Source organism: Corvus moneduloides, chromosome 7 (assembly GCF_009650955.1).
Source record: "Corvus moneduloides isolate bCorMon1 chromosome 7, bCorMon1.pri, whole genome shotgun sequence".
NCBI classification, from domain to species: Eukaryota; Metazoa; Chordata; class Aves; order Passeriformes; family Corvidae; genus Corvus; species Corvus moneduloides.
In genome coordinates this window covers 28,862,113-28,883,786 of record NC_045482.1, presented here as the reverse complement: position 1 = coordinate 28,883,786, position 21,674 = coordinate 28,862,113, and the positions used below count along the sequence as shown (strand labels likewise).

General features: G+C 41.3%; 1 protein-coding gene across 2 annotated transcripts in view; it reads right to left on the bottom strand.

Annotated features, from left to right (window-relative positions):
- Positions 1 to 1,642: 1,642 nt before the first annotated feature.
- PDIA5 (protein disulfide isomerase family A member 5) overlaps positions 1,643 to 21,674 on the bottom strand; it is a 99,128-nt gene continuing 79,096 nt past the window's right edge. The window contains exons 15-17 of one of the 2 annotated variants that reach the window (XM_032115119.1): positions 15,586 to 15,656; positions 6,556 to 6,690; positions 1,643 to 4,057 (exon numbers count right to left, since the gene is read on the bottom strand). In XM_032115119.1, the coding sequence (XP_031971010.1) occupies positions 3,977 to 4,057; positions 6,556 to 6,690; positions 15,586 to 15,656 (287 nt within the window). In that variant the 3' untranslated portion in view covers positions 1,643 to 3,976. The remainder of the gene's footprint in view (positions 4,058 to 6,555; positions 6,691 to 15,585; positions 15,657 to 21,674) is intronic. The other variant, XR_004241367.1, reaches the window with a different exon arrangement.

Here is a 21,674-nt window from a genome sequence, read left to right as displayed (position 1 = left end):
TTGAAAAGCAGTTCGCCTCTAAAATCAAAATCACCCATAAAGCAATTCCATCTGAAACAAGACTCTCTGAAGCATTCTCTTAGAGCTTACTCATAATGGGAGTTTTATCTGCTTTTTTACTCCCAAATTAAATGCTGCACGAACATAGACCTTACCTCTCTCATCTCTTTTCACCAGTAATATCAATCTATCTTTGCGGATGACTATTGAGAGGCTCTTAAGTTAGCAAGATTTGGGGACTTAATTTGGTTTAGATAAATTCCCAAGGCTGTTTCACCCAACTGCAACTATTTAGGAAGGGCTTGGGGGTCAACATGGCTGTCAGATCCAAAATGCAATTTAAAGCAGGGGGAAAGAGGAAATTGAGGTTTTTTTAGGCTGCTTTTCTTGACTCAGATTGGAAAGCAAGTCTCTTCCAGCCTCTCTTGGAGGAGTTGCTCTGGTTTGAGCAAGTGAGGCCACAGTTACTGGGTAAGAGATAGATGGATTACAACAGAGCCAAATCATCCTCTGGGGTCACAGGGGCTGGGATAGAAGCCTATACTCATCTTGGGACTCCCAACTTGTGTTTGCCATATCCCAGAGCATTCACTCTCCTGGGAACTTTTCCCTCCTTTTGGCAGATGAAACAAGTCCAACATCTCAGGCTCTTTCATTAGATGGGAAAACCATTTCCTCTCCAGCTTCCAGTATGCACAAAAAGCTTGGCCTTGCTGCCCTTCATCTCTTGGTCCAACCACACAGCAGGACTAACACAGCCCTGTGGGCTATTTATATCTTGTTTAAGCCAACACTAGGGAACAAAGTGATGCACAATCCTTGCTCAGCCTCTCTGCTGTGTACATGTTTTACCCTTCCTCGACAAGATTTAATCTGCTTAGGGTTAACTATGTAGCAGATGTCCAAGACCCTTGAATCACACCTTAAAAAGACTGAAAGACCAACCCCATAATTGCAAGAGCAGAATCTCTGATTCACTGCAAACCATTTGTTATCAGCAATTAAGTTTCTTGCTGATAAATGATTCATGACTTGAAAGCCCAGATTACTCACTTTTAACCATGGCAGAAATTCCTGTGTGATTATGAATGCCTGGGCTACGCATCTACTGCGACAGGCTGGAAACTCTGAATGTGTGAAATGACCAACCATTTAAATACAGAAAATAAGAGCTCTTACATATATTTTTCATTCACAGTTTTTAGAAAATAATAACATATTTCAATTTCAATGTGTCTGATGTGAATATAAACATAAACTGACTTCACTAGCAAATATAAACATAAACTGACTTCACTAGCAAATAAAAACACCAAGTTTTGCTTTACTGGAGGCAACAGAACTAAAACAGTGTGACTGATATCCAGACCTGGCCTACTAATTAAAAAGGCTTGGAAGCAAAGCTCCAAGCTCCTGGTGCACTCTAGTTCATGGTAACTAAGGCTTTTGTCAGCCATTTGATGTAATAATTTATGTTGTTCAAAACTGTATTTTTCAAAAACCATTCAGACCATAAATCAGATGAGTCATGACCCTGTAACAGAAGGTAAAGTATTCTCAAATATTTTATATTTGTGCGTTAACACATGATTAGCCAAGAAAAAAATGAATGCCCAAGTCCAAGAAGTAACTGACAAAAGACTGAAGGGAAAAATGAGAATTCCTGATTTTATTATGGTGTAACCGGCTGTAAGGAATTACTAGTCTGAAGCACAGTGTGCAATTGTCTTATCCTAAACATTTACTAAAGCCTATAATTCAGAATGATCCTGACTAGTGAAGTCACCATTGGCAAGCTATCATTTTTTTCTTTCTTATTTTTGAAGAAGTCTACATTTCTCACCAATTAGCACAAACATAGGCACAGCCTATGCACAGAAATGCTCAACATTTTCTGGAGGCTGTTATTTCGTTAGTGCCAGCTGCTTTGACTCTGAGATCAAAAGAGATGCAGCAAGTTCTGGACTGATCATATTTGATAGTTTGCTAAAAGCAGAAGAATTCCTGTTTGAGATCAAATGGCATCAATATGTAGTTTCCTAAATGCAGGGTGGAGTGCCTGCTACTTACGTGAGGATAGCTTGAAATAAAGAATTACCATGATCTTCTGTAAAAGTGCTATACACAACATAAGTAACTGTGCTAATTGAAAGGGAAAAAAACAGAGTAAGAGACTTCATAAATTAAGCTACTTTTACATTTTAACATTATGTACTATCAGGCAGCTGATTTTTTTGGGTGAAGAGGCTCATCAGGTGCCTAATAAGAAAAGATACTTGGCACAGCTCCATGGCCATTCCAACTGATGTCATGGTTAACAAGCTGGCTACCATACAAGGCCAATCAGGCTGCTGGTATTCCACAATACTCACTAATGGCTTCAGCAGCTTAACGGTGCCAAATATACAGTGCCATTAATTAGGCAAGAGAGGGAAGGAAAAAACACCCAGGAAGGAGATAAGATGCCATTCACCTCCTGAGCAGCCCCTCAGCACGGCCTGCAGGTCCAAACTAGAAGAAAACTAGACAGGCAGACTGAGGAGCAAGAGGAATGTTTCAGACGCAGGTCACAGCTCTCTGCTGTGGGAAGCTGTTCTGTGCCCCCTGGAGTGCCAGGGCAGAGGGAGGCTGACCCTCACACCACCACACACCTGCAGTGCTGCCCAGCACTCCCCAAGGCTGGGATGTCCCAGCCACGGGCAGTGGGAACTCGTCCTGCGTGCACTGGCTCTTCCTAAGCCACCACCAGCTGTGGTCACTGGCCCAGCGGGGAAGAAGCTGAACAAGGCTGATTAATGATAAAAATACTTGTCTTTTTAAAAATTTATTTCTGGTTCAAGGTGAATCCTGCCCCTCCCTCTCCCCTCCTGTGAAGACAGAAGTACTTCCAGATCAACTTTTTTTTTGTTTAAGCATCCAAAGTGTAACACATTTCAACTGCTGCTGATACAGGTTTTACAGTGATGACTGTCAGAGAGAGATTGTTTGTGCAACTCCTTAAGGAGCAAAAAAGGAAAAATCCCTCCTACAAATGAAGATAAACTTTTGGAATGTAAACAGGTAATACACACAATTACTGCATTACCATAATTATTATGCATTTAGTATTATGCATTTATCAGAACAGCTGAACGTAACACTTTACAACAGATATTTGATATGACCCAATCATAACTTGAAGGGAGACTGTGTTCCCTGTAAGAGTAACCATGTACCTCTATAAGATAATCATTCCTGCCATAACTCACAGATACATACAGTATTGATGCCAAAGAAGGAGGGTTTTTCATTTCACCCATGCTCTGCTGATTTTTGATGTGTGGCTTAATTCACTCAATACATTTTATAAAGGTATGTAAACAGTTCTGATTTAAAGACCAGAGAGGTTTAAATGAAATTAACAGATCTGGACTGGTCAATGTTAATGTCTTCATTAACTCAGATACCTTATTTATCCCTGAGCACCTTAAAATTGTTCCCCCCAAATCTCAGTCACAAACACATAACTATTTCACAAGAATGTAAAACTGCATTTGAATAAATCTGTGACTTACAAATCCCATTTTCCTGGACTGATTTAAACAAAATGTAACAAAACAAACCCAAACCAAACCGTGTCCCCTCCCCTTTGTTTTTTACATATACTGCAATACCGGAACAAAAATTTCACCCTAACAAACAACATCACCTACAGACACGCTACAGACTACAAAAATATTGCATAGGAGTGTCAGTGGGCATAGTCTCCCAACATGAGAGAGAATGCTAAGTTTTCTTTAAAACATTATGGCAACATTCTAATTTATTTTCCTTTTAAAAATCAAGTGGTTTCACTTTATTTCAAAATTGTACAAAATGGCCATGGCTATTTATAAAAAAAAAGTCTCTGTCTTGAGAATATGTGAAGTCTCAGGTGCATCAACAAAGGACCTGGAACCATTCACAGTGCAGCGGAAAGCTTCTTTTGAGGCAAAAACTACAGTTCGTCCTTCTTCTTGCCTACTCTTTCATGATCTCTTTCTCTCAGGGTTCGCATGAAAGTGGTGAATCCAGACTCCTGGTTTTGAAGGAAGAAAAATATGGGTCATATTTTTACCAACAAAGCAAAACAATGCATCAAGAACACTTTGAGCTTCTGTATCCCAGCAGAATATAAACTAAGGAGCAGTTGTTTAGTTTCTGTACCCCATGGCAGAACAGAAACTAAGGAGCAGTTACTGCTTCTGCATTGCCTCATCATACCACGCTCTGCTCCAGTGCTGCTCCAGTGCAATGCAAGGGGAAAATATCCATGCGCATCCCACGTGTCAAACTTTGAAGAGATGGGACACAGAGAAAAAGGCCCTAAAACTCACAGGACAAGGTAAAATCTGTCACTAGAACTGCCATTGATGCCTTTTTGTTGAAAACACTCAAAAGACATTTTCAAGCTGCCTTTGTATGTTATTTGTGTCATTTTAAAAGCAGTTACTGGATTGTTTGTTGACTATATACACACTTGCCACTCATCTTCTAACAGTTTTGATCACGATTTTCCTCCTTTTCCAAATATTCCAATGATGGAAATAACTTTTTTTTTTTAATTACTACAAAAATTATTATCAAAAATTTTCAACCTGGTTGTCTAGATTCCAACCTCTGTATTTCAACAACTTATGATTTAAGGCTCTTGAATGCCAGCAGCTTCCTTTTCCAAGGAAAGCTATGAACACAGTTCTCAGGCATTTCAGAAGGCTCAGATGGGTGGAGATGTTAACACTTGTGTTGGAATACACTGCCTACTGGTACCCCAACACTGAAGTTTTCTGGGCAAGTAGCACTGCTCCCACCCAATCTGACCATTTTTGCATTTAAACCATCACACAATACACCACTCAAAACTGGTGATGAAGAGGGAAAATACCAAAGGTAGAGAGCAACTAAAAGAAGTCAAAGACTTTAAACAATGCTGGGGAACAACAAAACAAAAAAAACCAAAACCAAAACCAAACCACAAAGCTTTTAGAAGGCTGAACAACAAAAACACTTTCCTAAAACTGTTGACTATTCTTCCACTGAAAATAAATGAAGTGACAAGCTTCGGCCATTTGTCACCTGGAGATATCTGGCAATCAACAGCCCCCACAAAAGGCACTGTGCTAAGCACTGCCTCCAGCATTACCATGGTAAGAGATAACAAACCCTAATTCAATGCTGCACAAGCAGAAGACAGTAGGTCCCCAGAGAGGTGGAAGGGGAACAGAGCAGCCAACAGCAGAGAGATTGGGATGTTCCTGTTGGGTAATTTTTATCCAAGAAAGGTTGGCTGCATATAGGGGATTTGTTAGTCCACTATCCAGCATATGGACAAGTATCTCCCAACTGCTGTGCCTCAGAGCACTCCTGTGTTGGATATAAATTCTTTTTATGAGCCACCACGGATCCTTTCTTTCATATATAGTTTCTCTAAGTATGGGTTAGAGATGCAAAAACTGCGGCTGAAATCTTACTTCAATTGTTGGCTACTGCACTCATCTTTACTTTTAAGAAAAGATCCAGAATTGGAACTAAAACTCCATAACAACGGCTGGATCAGCACCATCAAATGGTAATTACTGGGGTCCAAGTATGCTGAAGAAAACTGGGAGGCGAAGCTCCATGAAAGCTTCCCCAAGATCCTGACTAACAGAGAACCTCAGAACCTGGCTTTTAAATTCATGCTTCTACATAATTTTCTGAGCTCTAAGAGCAGCAATAACTTTCAGGTAAGAATCTTTTTTCAAAATCACTGCATGGCTCAAAGACCCCAAGTTTTTCTTGCAGACCCCAGGTAATCAATGGCTGCTGAGGAGTAACCTCCCTCTAGGAGGTTGTGACAAAGGCGGCCCACAAATAATTTAATTGCTTCCTTATTTTCAGGCACTTTACAACCACTGAAGGCATTATGCCATTTCTGCCCCCATTTCTTGCCCTCATAGCATATAATTAGCTGGCCACAGCAGGACAAAAGAATGAAACTTCAGCCCAGGGGTAGATGGCATGATTTTTCTTCCCATCCAGAGTGCCAGGAGTGAATCTGATTCAGGGCAAATGAGATATTTACTTTCCCCTAGTCTCCAAAGGACAGCTTTGTCCTGGCTATAAAACCAATGGTCTGTCACCATTTGGCAGCCTGGTGGACCTGTAACACGTTTGCAGTGTCCATGCAATCCAGAACTGACAGGAGTTAAGTCCTGTGTTTTCTGGCATTTCTGCCAGCAGCACATGCAATAAACCCTTCCCTTTCACTCAGTCCAAATTCACTGACAGACTTCAGCTTAAAGAATAAAATATATACAAAGAGCATTACCAACTCTAATCCTTTTTCCTCTTCTCATGTTCCTAAAAATAGACCAAGTGTGTTCCTAATGCAGAGATGTACAGGATTGTGGTACAATCCATGTAAGACAGCAACAGAGGCAGTTCAACATTCTTCCAGCACGGTAGAAATTCACTCTGCAGTGTTCATTTGCAAGGCAGGACAGGCAGAGGAGACTTTCCTCCCTGTACCAGGTGATAACTCTTGCTTTCACTTACCCCTCGATCTCCCGTATATTTTTCCACAAATTTCCCATAGTTGTAATAGTTGAAGGTGGGGTAGCCATCAACCCCCTCCTGCTTACACAGGTCATGATTCTGTCCTTTGGCACAGTCCACTGCAGCGTAGGCGATCTGAAACACAAGAGATCACGCTGAGGCAGGAGAAGACAAAGCAAGAGCCCACTTCATGGTGATGCTGCTGCATCTTAGCCTTAGCAATGTGAGAGGTCCAAGTCTTCTGCCAAACATGCAATGGCTTCTGTAAGGGTTCAGCTGTGGAGGGAGAGCAGAGGATGGTCATCACCTGGCCTGTGCAGCTGCATGACATGTTCAACTCACAGAGCAGAAAATCACCTTCCCACTTAGCTCTGCATTCAACTCCAAACAGGAAATCCAGAGGCTGGGTTAATAAAACCAAATCCAAGCACAGTGGTCACAGCTCTGTCATGCTGCAATATTTTTCTTCCACTTTGGTTTTAAGTGATGAACAGTGACAGTGGCTTTGGTGACACTAATGATCCAGCTAACCCATCCTCCTTCCTGTGGCATGGCTAATGCTCGGTGAAGTTACCAAACATGGATGGTCACTTACACAGCCTATTCAGAGATTAATGATTTCTACTCCAAATAGCTTTTCTAAACTCCATGCAGCTCTTCCAAGGTCAAATGGGGATGGATAAGAGGACAGGGCATTGTCTACCAAGCACTGCACATAGGGAAGAAGGCTGCTTGCTTACAGTCTCAGCCTGGGTTTGTATCTCCTTTCTTGTCTTTTTTCAGGACTGTACATTATATGCAGCCATTAGCAAAATGGGCTTTAATTCCTTTTGAAATCTCTAGATGCTACTGTCACATAGACAAACCCTGAGAAGGAAAGAGCCTTGCCACACTTTCAGCCTGTTGGCAGTGGAGCAACACCCTCAGTCCCTGCCTGCTTCCACACAGGCAGGGTGAGGAAACACAACCTCAGAGCCCCAGAGCAGCAGCTCTGAACATTCAAGTCCTCACCGTCTGAAGAATTAAGGAGGGGCTGCCCTTAACAGATCTGATGCTGAAATAAAATGTAATTCATAGGCTTCTACTCAAAGCAACTGAACCCTGTGCTGTGATTTCACCCTGACTGCTCCTGTGAGCAGCAGTTCGGGCTCTGAATGCAAGCTGCTCACACAAGCTCTGCCTTCACAGCGCAAGCCAGGCCCTGCTGAAGGGCAAGCATGTTAAAGTACAACCTATGTAAAAAAACCAAACAAATCAGAGGAATGACATTTTGCAACTTTTTTGTGGGTTGCAATTTATCAAGTGCTAATTTCATAGCAGACACATCTTAATTTGAAATTTCCGTTCCACAAGCCTCCTTCAAACAGCTGATCGAAATACCTTTTGCTAGCATGACTTTAGGGATGCAGTTGAACTGTGCTTCCATAATTAAAAGATCACTTAATATTCCACAAAGCCCTCCTGTTTCATGGTGACACTGTCAAAATGAGAAAACCTGATCTCATTCTCCTAGCAGTAATTGAAAGAGATTGGCAAAGCCAACTTCAGTTAATTTGCTTGTTTTGTTACGACTTTGAAAGCCCAACAAGACAATACTCAGTATGATCTTGCTTACTCTATCTTCAGGTGGAAAGTACTAGATAAATGAACAGTGTTCTTACCTTAAATATCTGTTTTTTTTATTTTAAACATTAATAAGGCTATTACAGAACCAGGACTCTTGAGAGCTGTTAAAAACATGTATGATCCCTTTTTTTTTTTTCTTTCTGTAAACACAGACTCCTACACATTCAGGTCCAATTTAAATGAAAGGTTAGAAATAATAAATTGCAGAGGAGTTTCATCTAAGTATTCTTGCCTTCCTGACCTTAGCAACCAGCCAAAATTTAGAGATGTTGGCTAATTCTGTGTAAAGAAAGGCTTAGAATGGAGACAAACATTTATTTGATGACACAGCATGAAGGTAGAAAGAATACTGAAGTCCTGGTTTCCTAAAAACTAAAAGAATAAATAAAATAAATTTTTTCTCACTGCACTAAATATCACACAGGGAGAGATTACAGCCAGAAAAAGGGGAAGGTATGCATGTACTCATCCAGATCTTAGTAGCTGGTTTGAGGCATGAAGCTGTTGTGACTGATGATCCATCTGTTCTTAGTGTCTTGGACATTAAGAAAATTAGTTTTTAGTACACTGGAAGGAAGAAGTAAGAGAAGCTCTCTTTATCTGTATCTCTGGAAACATCTAAACTGGTACTGGCTGGAGCAAAGAGTCCATTTTCATTTACAAAAAGCTTTTGTGAGAACAGCCCCCAGTGAGGAGAGGGTGCAGTGCAGGAATGCAATGCTACAAGCCACTGTTAACCTTGTTCAGAACATCTTCACCTGTTGCCTCAGAACAGATGACTGATGGACGTTAAGGAGGTGGCTTCTGACAGAAACGCTCAGTAGCGTCCTTGAGACACAGCTCTCCTCAGCACATGGAAACCTAAGCTGGACCATCTGTGCATTAGTTGTGCACACAGAGATCCCAGTCTGCGTCATCCACAGCAGCCACATGAGTCCAATGCTGTGTCTAACAGGTCTAATGGCACATCTGGAATAGCATTTGGGAGACATGTCCATGGTCTGTCCTCTCTGCAATGCTCCTAATGCAAGCTCCCACACAGCCCCACCACTGCTCCTGCAAACACCATTTTGAGCCCAGCTCTTCAGAACACACACATTTGGTTGGTTTTACAGCCAGTGAGAGAAGAGGACGGCGATTTTCAAAAGCCTTGTAACTCATACAGACGTGAGCAAAATTTCATAGAGAAACATCTGATTCCCAAGACTGTATCTGAGGCTGCATTTCAATGACTGCTGCCAACAGTGGCTGAGTAAGAGTACTTAGGAGAGCTTGAGTGATTGCTTTAGATTGGAAATGTTAAGGCAGCCTAAATATAGAGGCTGCTACCATCTCTGTGCACTCATTATCATAGCATCACAGTCCTAATTGTCTTGCCTGTCTCACAGCGGAAGATCAAATACAGTGCACTGAGAGAAAAGTGATGCTGGAAAACACTTGTAGCAAAACACACTTCTGGACTGAGGACCAATTCTTCTCTCAATTCTATCAACTCCAGACAGCTGAACTCTGAGACACACCAGAATTTCAACAAATAGCACTGATGCCCTTTTGCTTTGTGTTTTCATGGACTGTCAATACTGAGCTCCATTGCTGGTAGAGGTGTGTCCTACCAGAGTGAATTCCTGCATGGCTCTACTGAAAGGCTGCATGTAGAAAGATGCAGAGTCCTGGCTCAAGTGAGCAGTGATCCACTGTAGGTGGAGTTTCCCCTCATTCTCAACCCTCTTAGCAACAGGCAGCTTTTCTGCTTCACTAAAGAAGGAAACTGAGTCAGGAAAAATAACACCCCAGAAAATCTCTCTCAAAATGTAGTCAGACTTCTGGAGAATATTCCTCTCAGAATTGATCTTCATATTCAACTACCTGCAACAAGTTACACAGAAGTTCACTGGACAGCACAGGTTCACAAGACCTACATGCTTTGACCTACAAACCCACTAGGTTTATTCAACCAGAAACTGCAGACATATTAAGCATAAGGTATCTGTGATAGGTGTCCAGGAGCCAAGACACTTGGCATCACCTCTCACGAATTCCCTCTCATGAAGAGGCAAAAACCCTCTAAAAATCTGTGAAAGAAACTCTGCTAACACTGGTCTCACGTTTATGTGTGTTTGTATATATATATATATATATGTCCATTATGGAAAAATCCACTGTAACAGCTTTCAGAAGGCAAGACTGATTTTATGGAGATTTTGATTGTTAGGGCTAAAATTTAATTTCTTGAGCTTTACTCTAACCAGAGGGGAAAATCCACTGAAAAAACATTTCAGGGAGAAAAAGCTGTAAGTGCTCTATCTGCAACATGCACAAAACTCCATGGGATTATGGATTCTCTATAACCCAAAGCTCTGCTGCCTCAGATATTGACAATACATCATTATATATAAGTTCTTTCTCCAGAGCCAATGCTGTTCAGGTCTATCACCAGCCTGGTTCAGCAGCTGTACCAGGAGTAGAAACGTTATCAAATGAAAAGATAATCAATCAGAGACTGTGGACCCCAGAGGAAGTTTCTTGGAGTACATCCAACTTTCTTAATTTTACAGGTAGTTCCTCACCACTGGTATGCACCCTATAATCATTAATAATATCAGGTGAGTATGTATAGTAATGGATAATATTGATAACAACAGCAACAACAATAACCCACAAAATAAGTATGCATTTTTCCATAGTAAGTACAGGTTAATATGAGTCTAGCAACATATGGGACTGGAAAATACCTTTACTTGAAAAAGGAATACCACAATAATTTTTCATGGTTTTTCCAAAAAACTGGAAGCTTAACTACAGGGTTGCAAACTTAACTCAGCATGGCAATAGACCGTGAGCAGTGTATGAGCAGCTCTGAAGGGCTCTGAAGAAGTAGGGCATGGCATGTTTTTCAGATGAAGAGGGCTGATCACAAAAGCTGAGCTGTTGCAAAAACCAGAACTTTTCATTTAGGTGCTTCAGTAGAAGTGGAGCTATGCTGAAAATGTGACCACTGATCTCCATGTGCCCCAACTGTACCAGAAGGGTGATGCCTTATTTTGTTACTAAGTGTTAGAAGGAAAGAGAAGTACTTGCAGTATAATCTAATCATACATCATGAATCACAGTTTCCATCCAACAGAATTATGAAATAACTTTTTGCTCTAGAGGGATCTTACAGGTAAGAAACACAATTACATTCAACGGTTCAAACAGCTGTGTAGAAAATTGAAAGTGGGATCCCTTGACCTTCCAGGTAACTCCTCCTTTCTGTTCTTAAAGCTCTTTCTTTTTAACAGTTTGTCTCCCAGTCACCATGTGATGATACAGTAAAAATAACCCCTGCAATCACAGTTGCTCTCCTGTTAAAGTATGTACTGCCACACACTGGTTTATTGATTCAAGGAAATAAATCTCTGCTAGAGCTAATATTGACTTTTGTTATGAAAATGGAAGTGAATAGCTAACTGAATATTGATTTCAGAGAGGAATGATATTTGATAAGCTTAAAAAAAGCAAAAACAAAATTGCAGCACGGAAATAAATGCTTCCAACCAACATTTTTAAAGTATAATCAATTCCAGATGACAATTACCTGATTACTAGTAAAAAAGTCTGTTGTTGCCAAATGTCTTAAAAACACCTATAAATAAGACAGATGTGCATTCTTCTCTATGATTACTCCATAGGTTTTAACTGATGTCACCTCTTCTGGATCCTGATAGCAGTTAGGGGCTGGTCTGCTAAAGCTTGTTGCAATGGAGCTACTGTTCTCAAAGTGAAAGGCCTTGCAAATGGGACATTCATTATTAGTTGCCCAGATGTGGCATAGCAGCATTACAGGAGGTGCAGTTCATCAGCTCTTCTCAAAGCAGGCCTATTTGCAAAGGGGACATCCATTAGTGCACCATGATGTACAGTGCTAACATCACCATATTTAATGAGTCTAATTAAAAAGAAATTCAGCACATGCTTTTTAAGCAAACAGGCATCAAATTCCTTGCCAAACTAAAATATTAACTCATTTGGATAACTCTGCACAGTCATTTGATTGGTATAATCATTTTAAACTGTGATTCACAATACACATCAGGGACCCACCAGTTTCACTGCTGACTGGCAGCCCCCCACTAACACCCCAGCTCACCCCACTTGCTGCACCCTTTCCAGCAATCTCTGCCACAGCTATTTCTGTCAGAACTCACTAGAATGCAGCTGTGGTGCTCTGATTTGGGTCAATGCATTTGTACAGGAACAGTCTCCTGTGAAAATGGAAAGATTGGTCAAAGAGCAGTCCCTTTGCAGGAGTGCCAGAGATTTGTTACTGAGAGGCCTTGAGGAGTCAAGAGCTTTCCTTCCGCAAATCCAAGCTGGAAGATCACAAATCGGTTCCTTCAAGCTGAGCTTTAGGATCAGCCAAAAGGCAGAATGCAGATTTTTTTAAAGATTTCATTTCCAAGAAAGACTATGGAGCAGTTACTGAACATGCCTTCCTGCTCTTCAATCTGTTCAGCCAAGTGACAACCCTCACATTTGCATTTTCTGACGTTCACTGGTCACTGCCAGAACTTGAGCTGTGGGGCACTGGCCAAAGGCTTTCCCCTGGCAGCTGTGTGCTAAGGCCACAGCACCCCAAGGTAAGAATGCTCCAGATGGCTTTTTTTTTTCCTTTTAAATAACTGAAACAATACACTCACTGCCACTGGAGTAGCCTCTCCACTGATCTGGTCCTACTGGCACTGAATTTCTCCAGGAAGATGGAAAGACTGGAGGCTCTGGTTTGTGAGTCCCAGCCCGAGCCGTGCTTTGCAGCAGCCACAGGACTGCCCCAGGCCAGCGAGCAGGCTGGGGATTCCTGCTAAAACCACCAGCAGTGATGTGGCCGATGAGAGCTGACATTTGGGGCCAATGTTCTGAGCAGTGCATTTTTAAACTCCAACTCCAGCAGTGCAGATGATGAAAAAGTACAGAGCATTACACACAGCCCCGGGGGAGGGGGGCTCCTGCGCCAAAACCACCCCCTTGCAGTCAATCTGCAGAACCAGAGACACGTATTTAACAGCTTCAAGCTCTGCTCATCTTCAAAATTCCAATGTAAAGACTCAAAGTCTCCCAAAGGATACCTTTTAAGATACCATTTATAACCAATTCAAGGATGGAAAGTTTTTGATTGTTCTTTTGCTTCTGCAGGATTAAATGTTTAATTAAAAGACCCTTCTTTTAAAAAGAAGATAAAGTTTAAATGCTACCATACTCTGTTAAGTGAAAAACTTTTCTCCAGGGAAACAAAAAAAGGACACTACTACAGAAATGAAGTAGTGAAAAGAAACTACTACTTAAAATGAAAATTAGTAATCTTGCCCTGTTTTTGAAAGCATAAATATTCCTTCCTCTTTAGCAGTGATTTTACGTAAGTTTGAAACCCTACAGAAACTACAAATTAGTTTGAAGGCTCAGTCCAGTTTGAAACATGGGAATATGCCCCGTGCTACTTCTGGAAACAGCAATGTACCCTTCTAAAGTCTAAACCAGTTTGTTTTCTTTTCCACAATGGCACAAACTGGCAGCAAGGAGCACCTTGGCAGGTTATAGCTGTACACAATTAAATAGGGGCTCCCAACATAATCAATCCCTGGCACTTTCATAAGTCATTGGGGTGGAATAACACCATTCTCCCTAACTGCACACACTTCTTTAAAACTGTACCAGCCTTAATATTCCCTACTGTCTCTCCTGTTCCAACTCATTACATTTTATATCTCTCCACTTTGGCCTTAAACTGAATCAAGAGCTGCAACTGTCAATCACTGCTCCGCTCTTGCAGTCCTTTCATAACCTGCAGTCTGAAGGAAAAGCTTCCCAGGCCTGCATTTCCCACCACCACCCTGTCCAACTAACTGTGCCATGATTCAGATTGCTTGTTAATACATCCTGGGGCTCTAATAAGCAAGTTTCACATTGCTTGGTACATTTGTTTCACCTCCTCTGACTGAAATTTTAATGAGTTTAGGAAAGAGAGGCTACCTTGGGAACTACCAGAAAAGTGGGAAAACAAGGATACTTTCTGAGAGATCTTGGAAACAAAAAAGTAACCAAAAGGCATCTGAGCAAACTAATTTACAGCAATAGGAGAATTAAAAGCTGCATGCCTATGAATCTACTGTGTGCCAGAGGGCAGAAGTGATGGACTCCTAATTTAATGCAGTCAGTGATACAAGAATGATTTGTTTCTTGCCAATCTGATGCATCTTATGTGAGTTACAGAACAGACGAGAGGAAAAGAAAAAAAGTTACAAAAATTCTTCTGTTATGGAGTACAACTGTTACAAAATTACCTCTTCATTTAGAATGCAGAATAGGATAAAATATTTCAGTTGGATGGGACCTACAAGGATTATCTAGTCCAGCTGCCTGACCAATTCAGGCCAAAAGTTAAAGCCTGTTGTTAAGATGTTGTCCAAATGTCCCTTAAACACTGACAGGCTCAGGGCATTGACCACCTCTCTCAGGAAGCCTGTTCCAGGGACTGATCACCCTCTTGGTACAGAAGTGTTTCCTACTGTGCAGTCAGAACCTCCCCTGGCACAGCTTTGAACTATTTCCATGTGTTCTGTCACTGGATTCCAGGGAGAAGAGCTCAGCATCTCCATTTCCCCTCCTGAGGAAGGTGTAGAGAGCAATTTCCATATTAAATTGCCAATCTTTTCCTTACCACACCTAAACACAAAGTAATTGTGAAGTTGGAACAAATTCAGAGATCAGAATGAAATATGGTTCACTGAAAGATAACAAACAGGTTCCTAGCTAGTTATCTGGTTAAATCCAGGGGCTCAAGTGGGTTTTTTAAAATCCTAGATCTGCATGTGCTCAGTTAAAATGGTTCAGCTGATGCAAGGAAATTACCCAGTGTGATTCAGCCATCAGATGCATTTTCAAGGCAGAAGCATCAGGGTCCTAGAGGAACATCCTGGGCTCAAGTCAGCCAATTAACAGAAATAAATTGTATTTTGTGCTATGCAAGCAAGGATTAGTTATATGATTGAGGTTTTCAGGACTATCACACAACTTGTGGTTTCTCTACATGCACCCTAACTGCTGACAAAAGTTGAAGGGGAATGGAGATGATGTGAATTATCTTTATTTAATCCCTCAATGAGAAAGAATTGTGTTTCACTTCATACAAAGTAACTCTTACACAAAGACTTAAACATAAAAGACAGCAAATTAGGGAAAAAAGAATAGGTTGGAAGTATAACTCAATTTGACCAAAAAAGATACAACCCCTATGATGCAGATACATTTCTTTTAGTGTAACAGGAATTTTATCTACAAACCTATCACCTTATCAATAAGCAAAGCCTATAAAGTACAAATTATGGAAAGCATTCTTAAATATCACAGAAATAATTAACAGCAAGTTACCTTGCGATCTTCTTTAAAGACTTCAGCAGCAGTTGTGAAATGTGGAATGGCATTTTTACAGTGGGGACACCCTGTTTGACACAGGAAGAAAAAGACATCATAAACTTTAGTTGTAGGAAAGATACTGGGACAAACTCAAGACACAAGGTGAATCAGTGGGAAATCTGAATTAAAAATCATCCAGTCCTGGGATGAGAAGGACAAAGCATGTGTAGACCATGTGTCAGCTACACGAAAGTAGGCACATGTTTAAAATGTCTCTGACTTCAAGGAGTTTAAGTGTACATTTACAGTTACACAACATCCCATATAGGGGCCACGGCACAGGGGGCTTTTCTGTACCACCAGTCCCCTAAGGGCACTTTAGGACCACCAGCCACAGACAGACCATTGCCCTGCTCTGTACCTCCTGGTATCACCATGTAGGTTTTTACTGCTGTTGCCACAGCTACCAGCTACATTTGGGCATGGGAATAAAGACAGCATGGCTGGGAACAGAAGGAGGCTGGAAGTTGGAAAGGAAGTTGCTGGGAGCATTTGTAAGTGTTTGGAAATGGCCTCTGTTAAAGCCAACCCATTGGGAATGTAAGGGAGGGGAAAAGAAGCAAATCCAAAAGGCCAGACATCATTCATGGATGGAGAGCAGGTGTCCAATCCCGGGTTAGGATGACTGTTGCTGGCCTTCCTGGAGACCTTCCTGCTGTTCACCACAAATGGACAACCCCTGAAGAGTTTCACAGACACAGCACACAGGAACCCAGAGCTTTGTATGGGAGATAGGCTGATACTTCTTTGTACCACTGCAGCATTGAACAAAAGGCCAGATGATCCCTTGCTTTAAAATACACTGAATTTACTCAAACATTTCAGAAGAAGTCACAGAAGGGAAACTAGAACTGCTGTCTTGATTTGAGGTCTAGATGTGAGTGCTCTTAATTCAGAAGCAATGTCTACAAGTTATTGTCTATGAATAATCTATCAAAACATCATTACTATACTAAATAAGGCTTTGAAAAGGAAAGTACCTGCAGATTTGTAACAAATGACTTTTTTTCAAACCCAGCACAGAGGCTGATCCCAAGCAAAGACTCAGGACACTATTTTTTGCGTTAGATGCATATTAAAAAAAAGCCCAGACTGTGTAATGCTGACGAAGGAGTTAATCCTGCTATTATTTCTGGATAGGAACAGAAAAATCACAAATGAGTTGCTCACAAACACCAATTATAGCTTATGCTAGTGTTGTTTACCAGTATTTTACATGATGAGCAAGTGTTACTTTGAAGTCAGGACTGAACAAATGCCCTCTTAGGAGACTTGCAGCCACCTTCCTAAGCTACACTCACTCTTTCAGCTGACAAGAAAAATATTACCTGTGCATAAACACTGCTCACCCCTTTCCACTAAGGAAAGGCTGAATACCCCTTTCAGCTTCACCAACATGTAACTGCATTGCTTACATGCACTGGTTTGAATTGTAGAGCATTTTTTTCTTTGGAATAGGATTCTGAAAGCACTGCAGTGACGCACCTGTGTAAATACACTGAGAGTCTATGCAGTAGCTAAGAACACCAGAAAGTCAAGGGAACATTTCCTGGGAAACTGAGGCACTTCTGTAAACCCATCTTAATGGCTTCAAACTCTTTATGCAGCACGATGGCAGCTATCCTGTAGCATCTGTGTTTCAGTGGGAGATAGTGCAGTGTTCTACAGCTTGCAAACTATTAACCTTGTTGAGTCGTTCAGCATTTGCCTGGGAGAAAACGGTCAAGAAAGAAAAGGAGGAGGAGGACGAGGAGGAAGAGAAGAAAGAAGAGGTGGAGGCTAGGGTTTCAGGCTGCTCCCATGTCCATCAGCCCACTTTGGTGACCCTTCTTCTCTCGTACCACTTGTCTGTCCTGTCTGCCTGATACTGAAGAGCATGCAGGTCAAGCCTGTATCTTAACACATCTTGGATAATTTCCTGTACTGTGGGGGATTGCCTTGGTTGACTTGTTAACATTGCTCTACACAAGTAAATCAGAACTGGTGACAACATCTAAAAAGAATTTCATAAACAAAAAATGTCCTCTAAAACAGGAATACTTGTTCTTAACTACATGCTGCAGTTTTTCTGGAAAACACTTCCAACTGTTACACTAAAACATAAAGGCTCCTAAAAACTTAAACCCTTCAGGTTCCCTTTTTTTGCTTATGAGCCTGAGCTTGGAATTTAGATTTCACCAAAGAACATCTTTTAAACCCTTAATAAAAGATATTTCAGGACAGTAAGGCCTCTCTCAAAGCCTCTAGTGAAGCTGTAGCAGAAGAGCTCTTCATGAGCCCCACTCCTCAAGAAAATCAGAACACAAATAACAAGCATATTGTTCCACACAAAAATACCATATCCAATACCAAATCATGAGAGGTTACCTTCATTTAGCCATCTGAAGCTCCATTCCTCCTCCCTCCTCCCTTCACTTCTCTCTTGGCCCAACCGCTTTTCTTTACTGCACTGTGCTTGCAAAACTAAAACACAACCATATGGCTTTTGGCAGAGCTGCCTCCACGTCCAGTAGGCATTTTGTTAGCCTTGGACATCCATCCACGGAACAGATGTGAATGCTACACTGAATTCCCGAGGAGTTTCAAGGAGTCACTGAAAAAGGGGGAAGGAGCACATCATATGGAACAGCAGAACTTCATCTGTTACAACTTAGAAGGATTGCCAAATGCACCAAACACTTGGAAGTCACCCAACCCAGTCATTCTATTTAAAGCACACATGCCAAAAAAAATAAAAGCAGAGGTTGATGTCTTCATTTTGACAGACGGAAAACTTGTTCTCCCCATTCCCTCTTAGCACCCACTGTCACACATTTATTTTAAGTGTTAACACTATCTTCTAGATTCGAAAGTGCAAAGAAAGGAAATGTACTGAGCACAGTAAATGAGGATAGGAAGTGTGCAGCCTCCTTACAAAGGATTTTTCAGATGGGCTGCAATGGAAAGAGATTAAATTGGTGGCACATGAAGGTGTGGGTAAGGCGTCAAGAACCAAAAAGTCCTGCACCTTCTCAGTCACTATGGACTAAACAAGCGGGAAAATTGCATTTTCGTTGAATAATTTGGATCCTTTGGTAAGCACACAGACTTCCTGCAAGGATAAGAAGTGGAGTTTTAAGGGAGCAGCATTGAAAGCAGCACTTCTTGGAGCAGAGCCTTCTAACACAGATCCAGGGCTTTGCTTTAACAATTTTCTTTTTTCGTTTTTACAACAGTGTCAAATTTGATCTCAACAGGGTTAAGAGCAGATGTGAACTGAACAGTAATTTCCTGTGCCTGACTTGAGAAATGTGAAAGAAACCTGCTCCTGAAACATCCAGCCTTTCCACAGGATCCCAGTACTGGCACTCAAAACCTCTAATCACTCCTGCACATCTCAAGATAACTCCATTTCCTAATGCAGAAACACAGTTGCATCACCCAGTAGGAAAACGAGAGCTTGACATCTAAGGCATGTGCAGTATGTGCTGAGGCCATTCCCTGTTCTCAGTCAACAAACAATTTAATAGAGCTCTGGCAAGGCACTCTCACCTCTGTGCTCAGAATTTGGCTCTCTTGAGGACCCCCCATACAGTCCATCCTGACATCTGCTCTCCCTGACCTGCCAGGGCACAAGGGCTGCACACTTAAACCACAAGCCCCTGGATCCATGTGAGAACACCTGCAATCGAGGAGTTCTAAAGTTCTCTTTGCCTTTGTGCTACAAATTAGAAAATTTACACAAACCCAGTATTTTCTGCAAGGTTTTTCTCCACCATTCCTTGTAAAGTTGGTAGGAGCCAGGAAGGCACACACTGTGGTGCAGTCACAGCAGGGACCATCACATTCCTCACCCTGAAAACCAAGTAGTTCTCGACTGATCCAGTACATGAGAAATATGGTTTCTCTGGGAAAAATTCAAGAGGAATGGCTGATGAACAGCAGACAAGGGAAATCAAGCAAGCCAGCAAGCAGGCTTCACTCAGAGCCATTATCACTGAGGGGAGAGGGAGTCAGATTCAATCTCCTCTAATTAGAGAAGCATTTAAAGGAAAGCTAGTGGGTCTTTTGGGAGATGAAGTGGTGGAAAATATATAACCCAGCTTATTTTCCATGGACTGGATTTACTGATAGCAGGAACAACCTCAAGGTACAGCATCTTCTCTGGGTGTCTTTGAAGAAAGACCCAATGACCCAGCATTGGTTTGGGCACAGAAAGGTGCTGGAGCTTCTTTCTCATGGAAACACTGCTCTGAGGGCTGTGAAGAAATAAAGAACTGCAGGGTTGAGCTCGATGTGATTTCCAAAATGATGCCACAACACATTTGTTACATGATGTAAAACAAAGAGATCACACGGGGAAATGGAAAAACTTAACTAAGTGCTCACATCATCTTGTGAACTGATTTTTTGTTTTTTAAACAAAAAGCAGACTGAGGAAAAAATAATATAAACCCACTTGTCAGGTAAGGTAAGAATGACACAAAATTGATATGATGTGGTAGCAATTTGATAAATTTTCAGACATCATATCCTGTGAAAACATCTTCCATAATTGCAGGATCCCATGGGATGCAGAAGGGATGCAAAGAAGATTTCAAAGCAATGAAACAATCTAGTGAATAACCTACATGTTTTTATTACATTCAAATGGATAATTTTTCATTGAGGGGCTTCTTTTTTTAACCAGTGAATTGTTTAGAGACGATAGTGAGTCAAAAGTAAAACTTAAGAGATTCTTAAAACTTCAGTGTACACAGGTATTAGGACCAGATGGCAATTCTAAAGATGTCTCCAGAGCAGTGCATGAAACAGATGCACCCTGTTGTACAACAGTCACCTCACTACATTTAAAATAAAATTGTGGCAGATTTTCAGAATTGCCTAAAGTAATCAAGTCCTCTTTCCAAAAACCACAGGTTTCTACTTGCTTAAATATGAAAAACATCCTTTAAGTTACTTCATGCTTTGTTTAATTTGAAACTACAAAGCCCAGTGATAAAATCTAACCTCTCTACAGCTGAACAGTACAAGGTTAATTCAGTTTCCCTAGAAGAGTGGAAGCTGTATTAGCATAGCACATAGAATGAAGGTGAAGCTGTTTTTTAATGAATATAAATCAAAAGCTAACAATTTGTACAAAATAGATAAAGGAAGCAAATGGACATCAAAGCAGTATCTACAGTCAGCAGAGGTAATAATGATGTTTTAACTATATAAGGGGCTTTAAATGTATTAGAAGCAGAAGAAATCCAAACAATGCTAGCAATACAGCTTTGAAAGAAAATGATGGAGTTGTCAAAAGGAACTTCGCTGAATATATAAATTAAAATAGTAAGTATGTGTGGAGAGGGCCTCTATGCCTGGTACCTCTGAAATGCTCTTTGCCGTTCTGGGCCCACAAATCAACAATGAGCTCAAACTGGAGGGGGCTCAGAAGACCCATAAGAAAAACATCAGTACTGAAAGATGTGTTTCAAGGCAAAGGGAGTCAGGAAGCAGAGTGTGTCAACAGCTTAAATCCAAAGATTAAGAAGTGATAGAAATGGAGAAAAGTCAGTCTCTAAATTTCATTATAACGAGCTATTCAAGTTGGGTGCCAAGAGCTGAATAAGCTCCAGAGATGGCTGCGTGCTGAAGCCAGTCAAATTTAGATGGAAATTGATATTCCCCATCACTAGTGATTTTTAGTCTGAAAGGAAATGGTTTTCTAAAAGAGAAGCTTTCACACAGTGGCTCTCTACCTGATCAGAAGGCAGCTGTCCTTGACTTGCATCACTGAGCTGAGACTGCTACAGCAGTGACGTGGTCTGGCTGTCCTTGTGTCACCATCTCCGAGTGGCCGGAGCTGCAGCAGCCAGCACTGCCTGCAGGTCAGGCAAGGACAACATCCCCTGCCAACCCTAACCTGAGCATCCCAACTAAAGCACTACAGCAGCACAGATCGGGCATTTGGAGTTCAGAAAGCACTACCTTATGCCTTCTGCCCGTCATTAATACATAATGATTTATAACCCTACCCATGTCGTTGCCGTGCGTGCTTTTAGCATCTTGTACCTAATAAA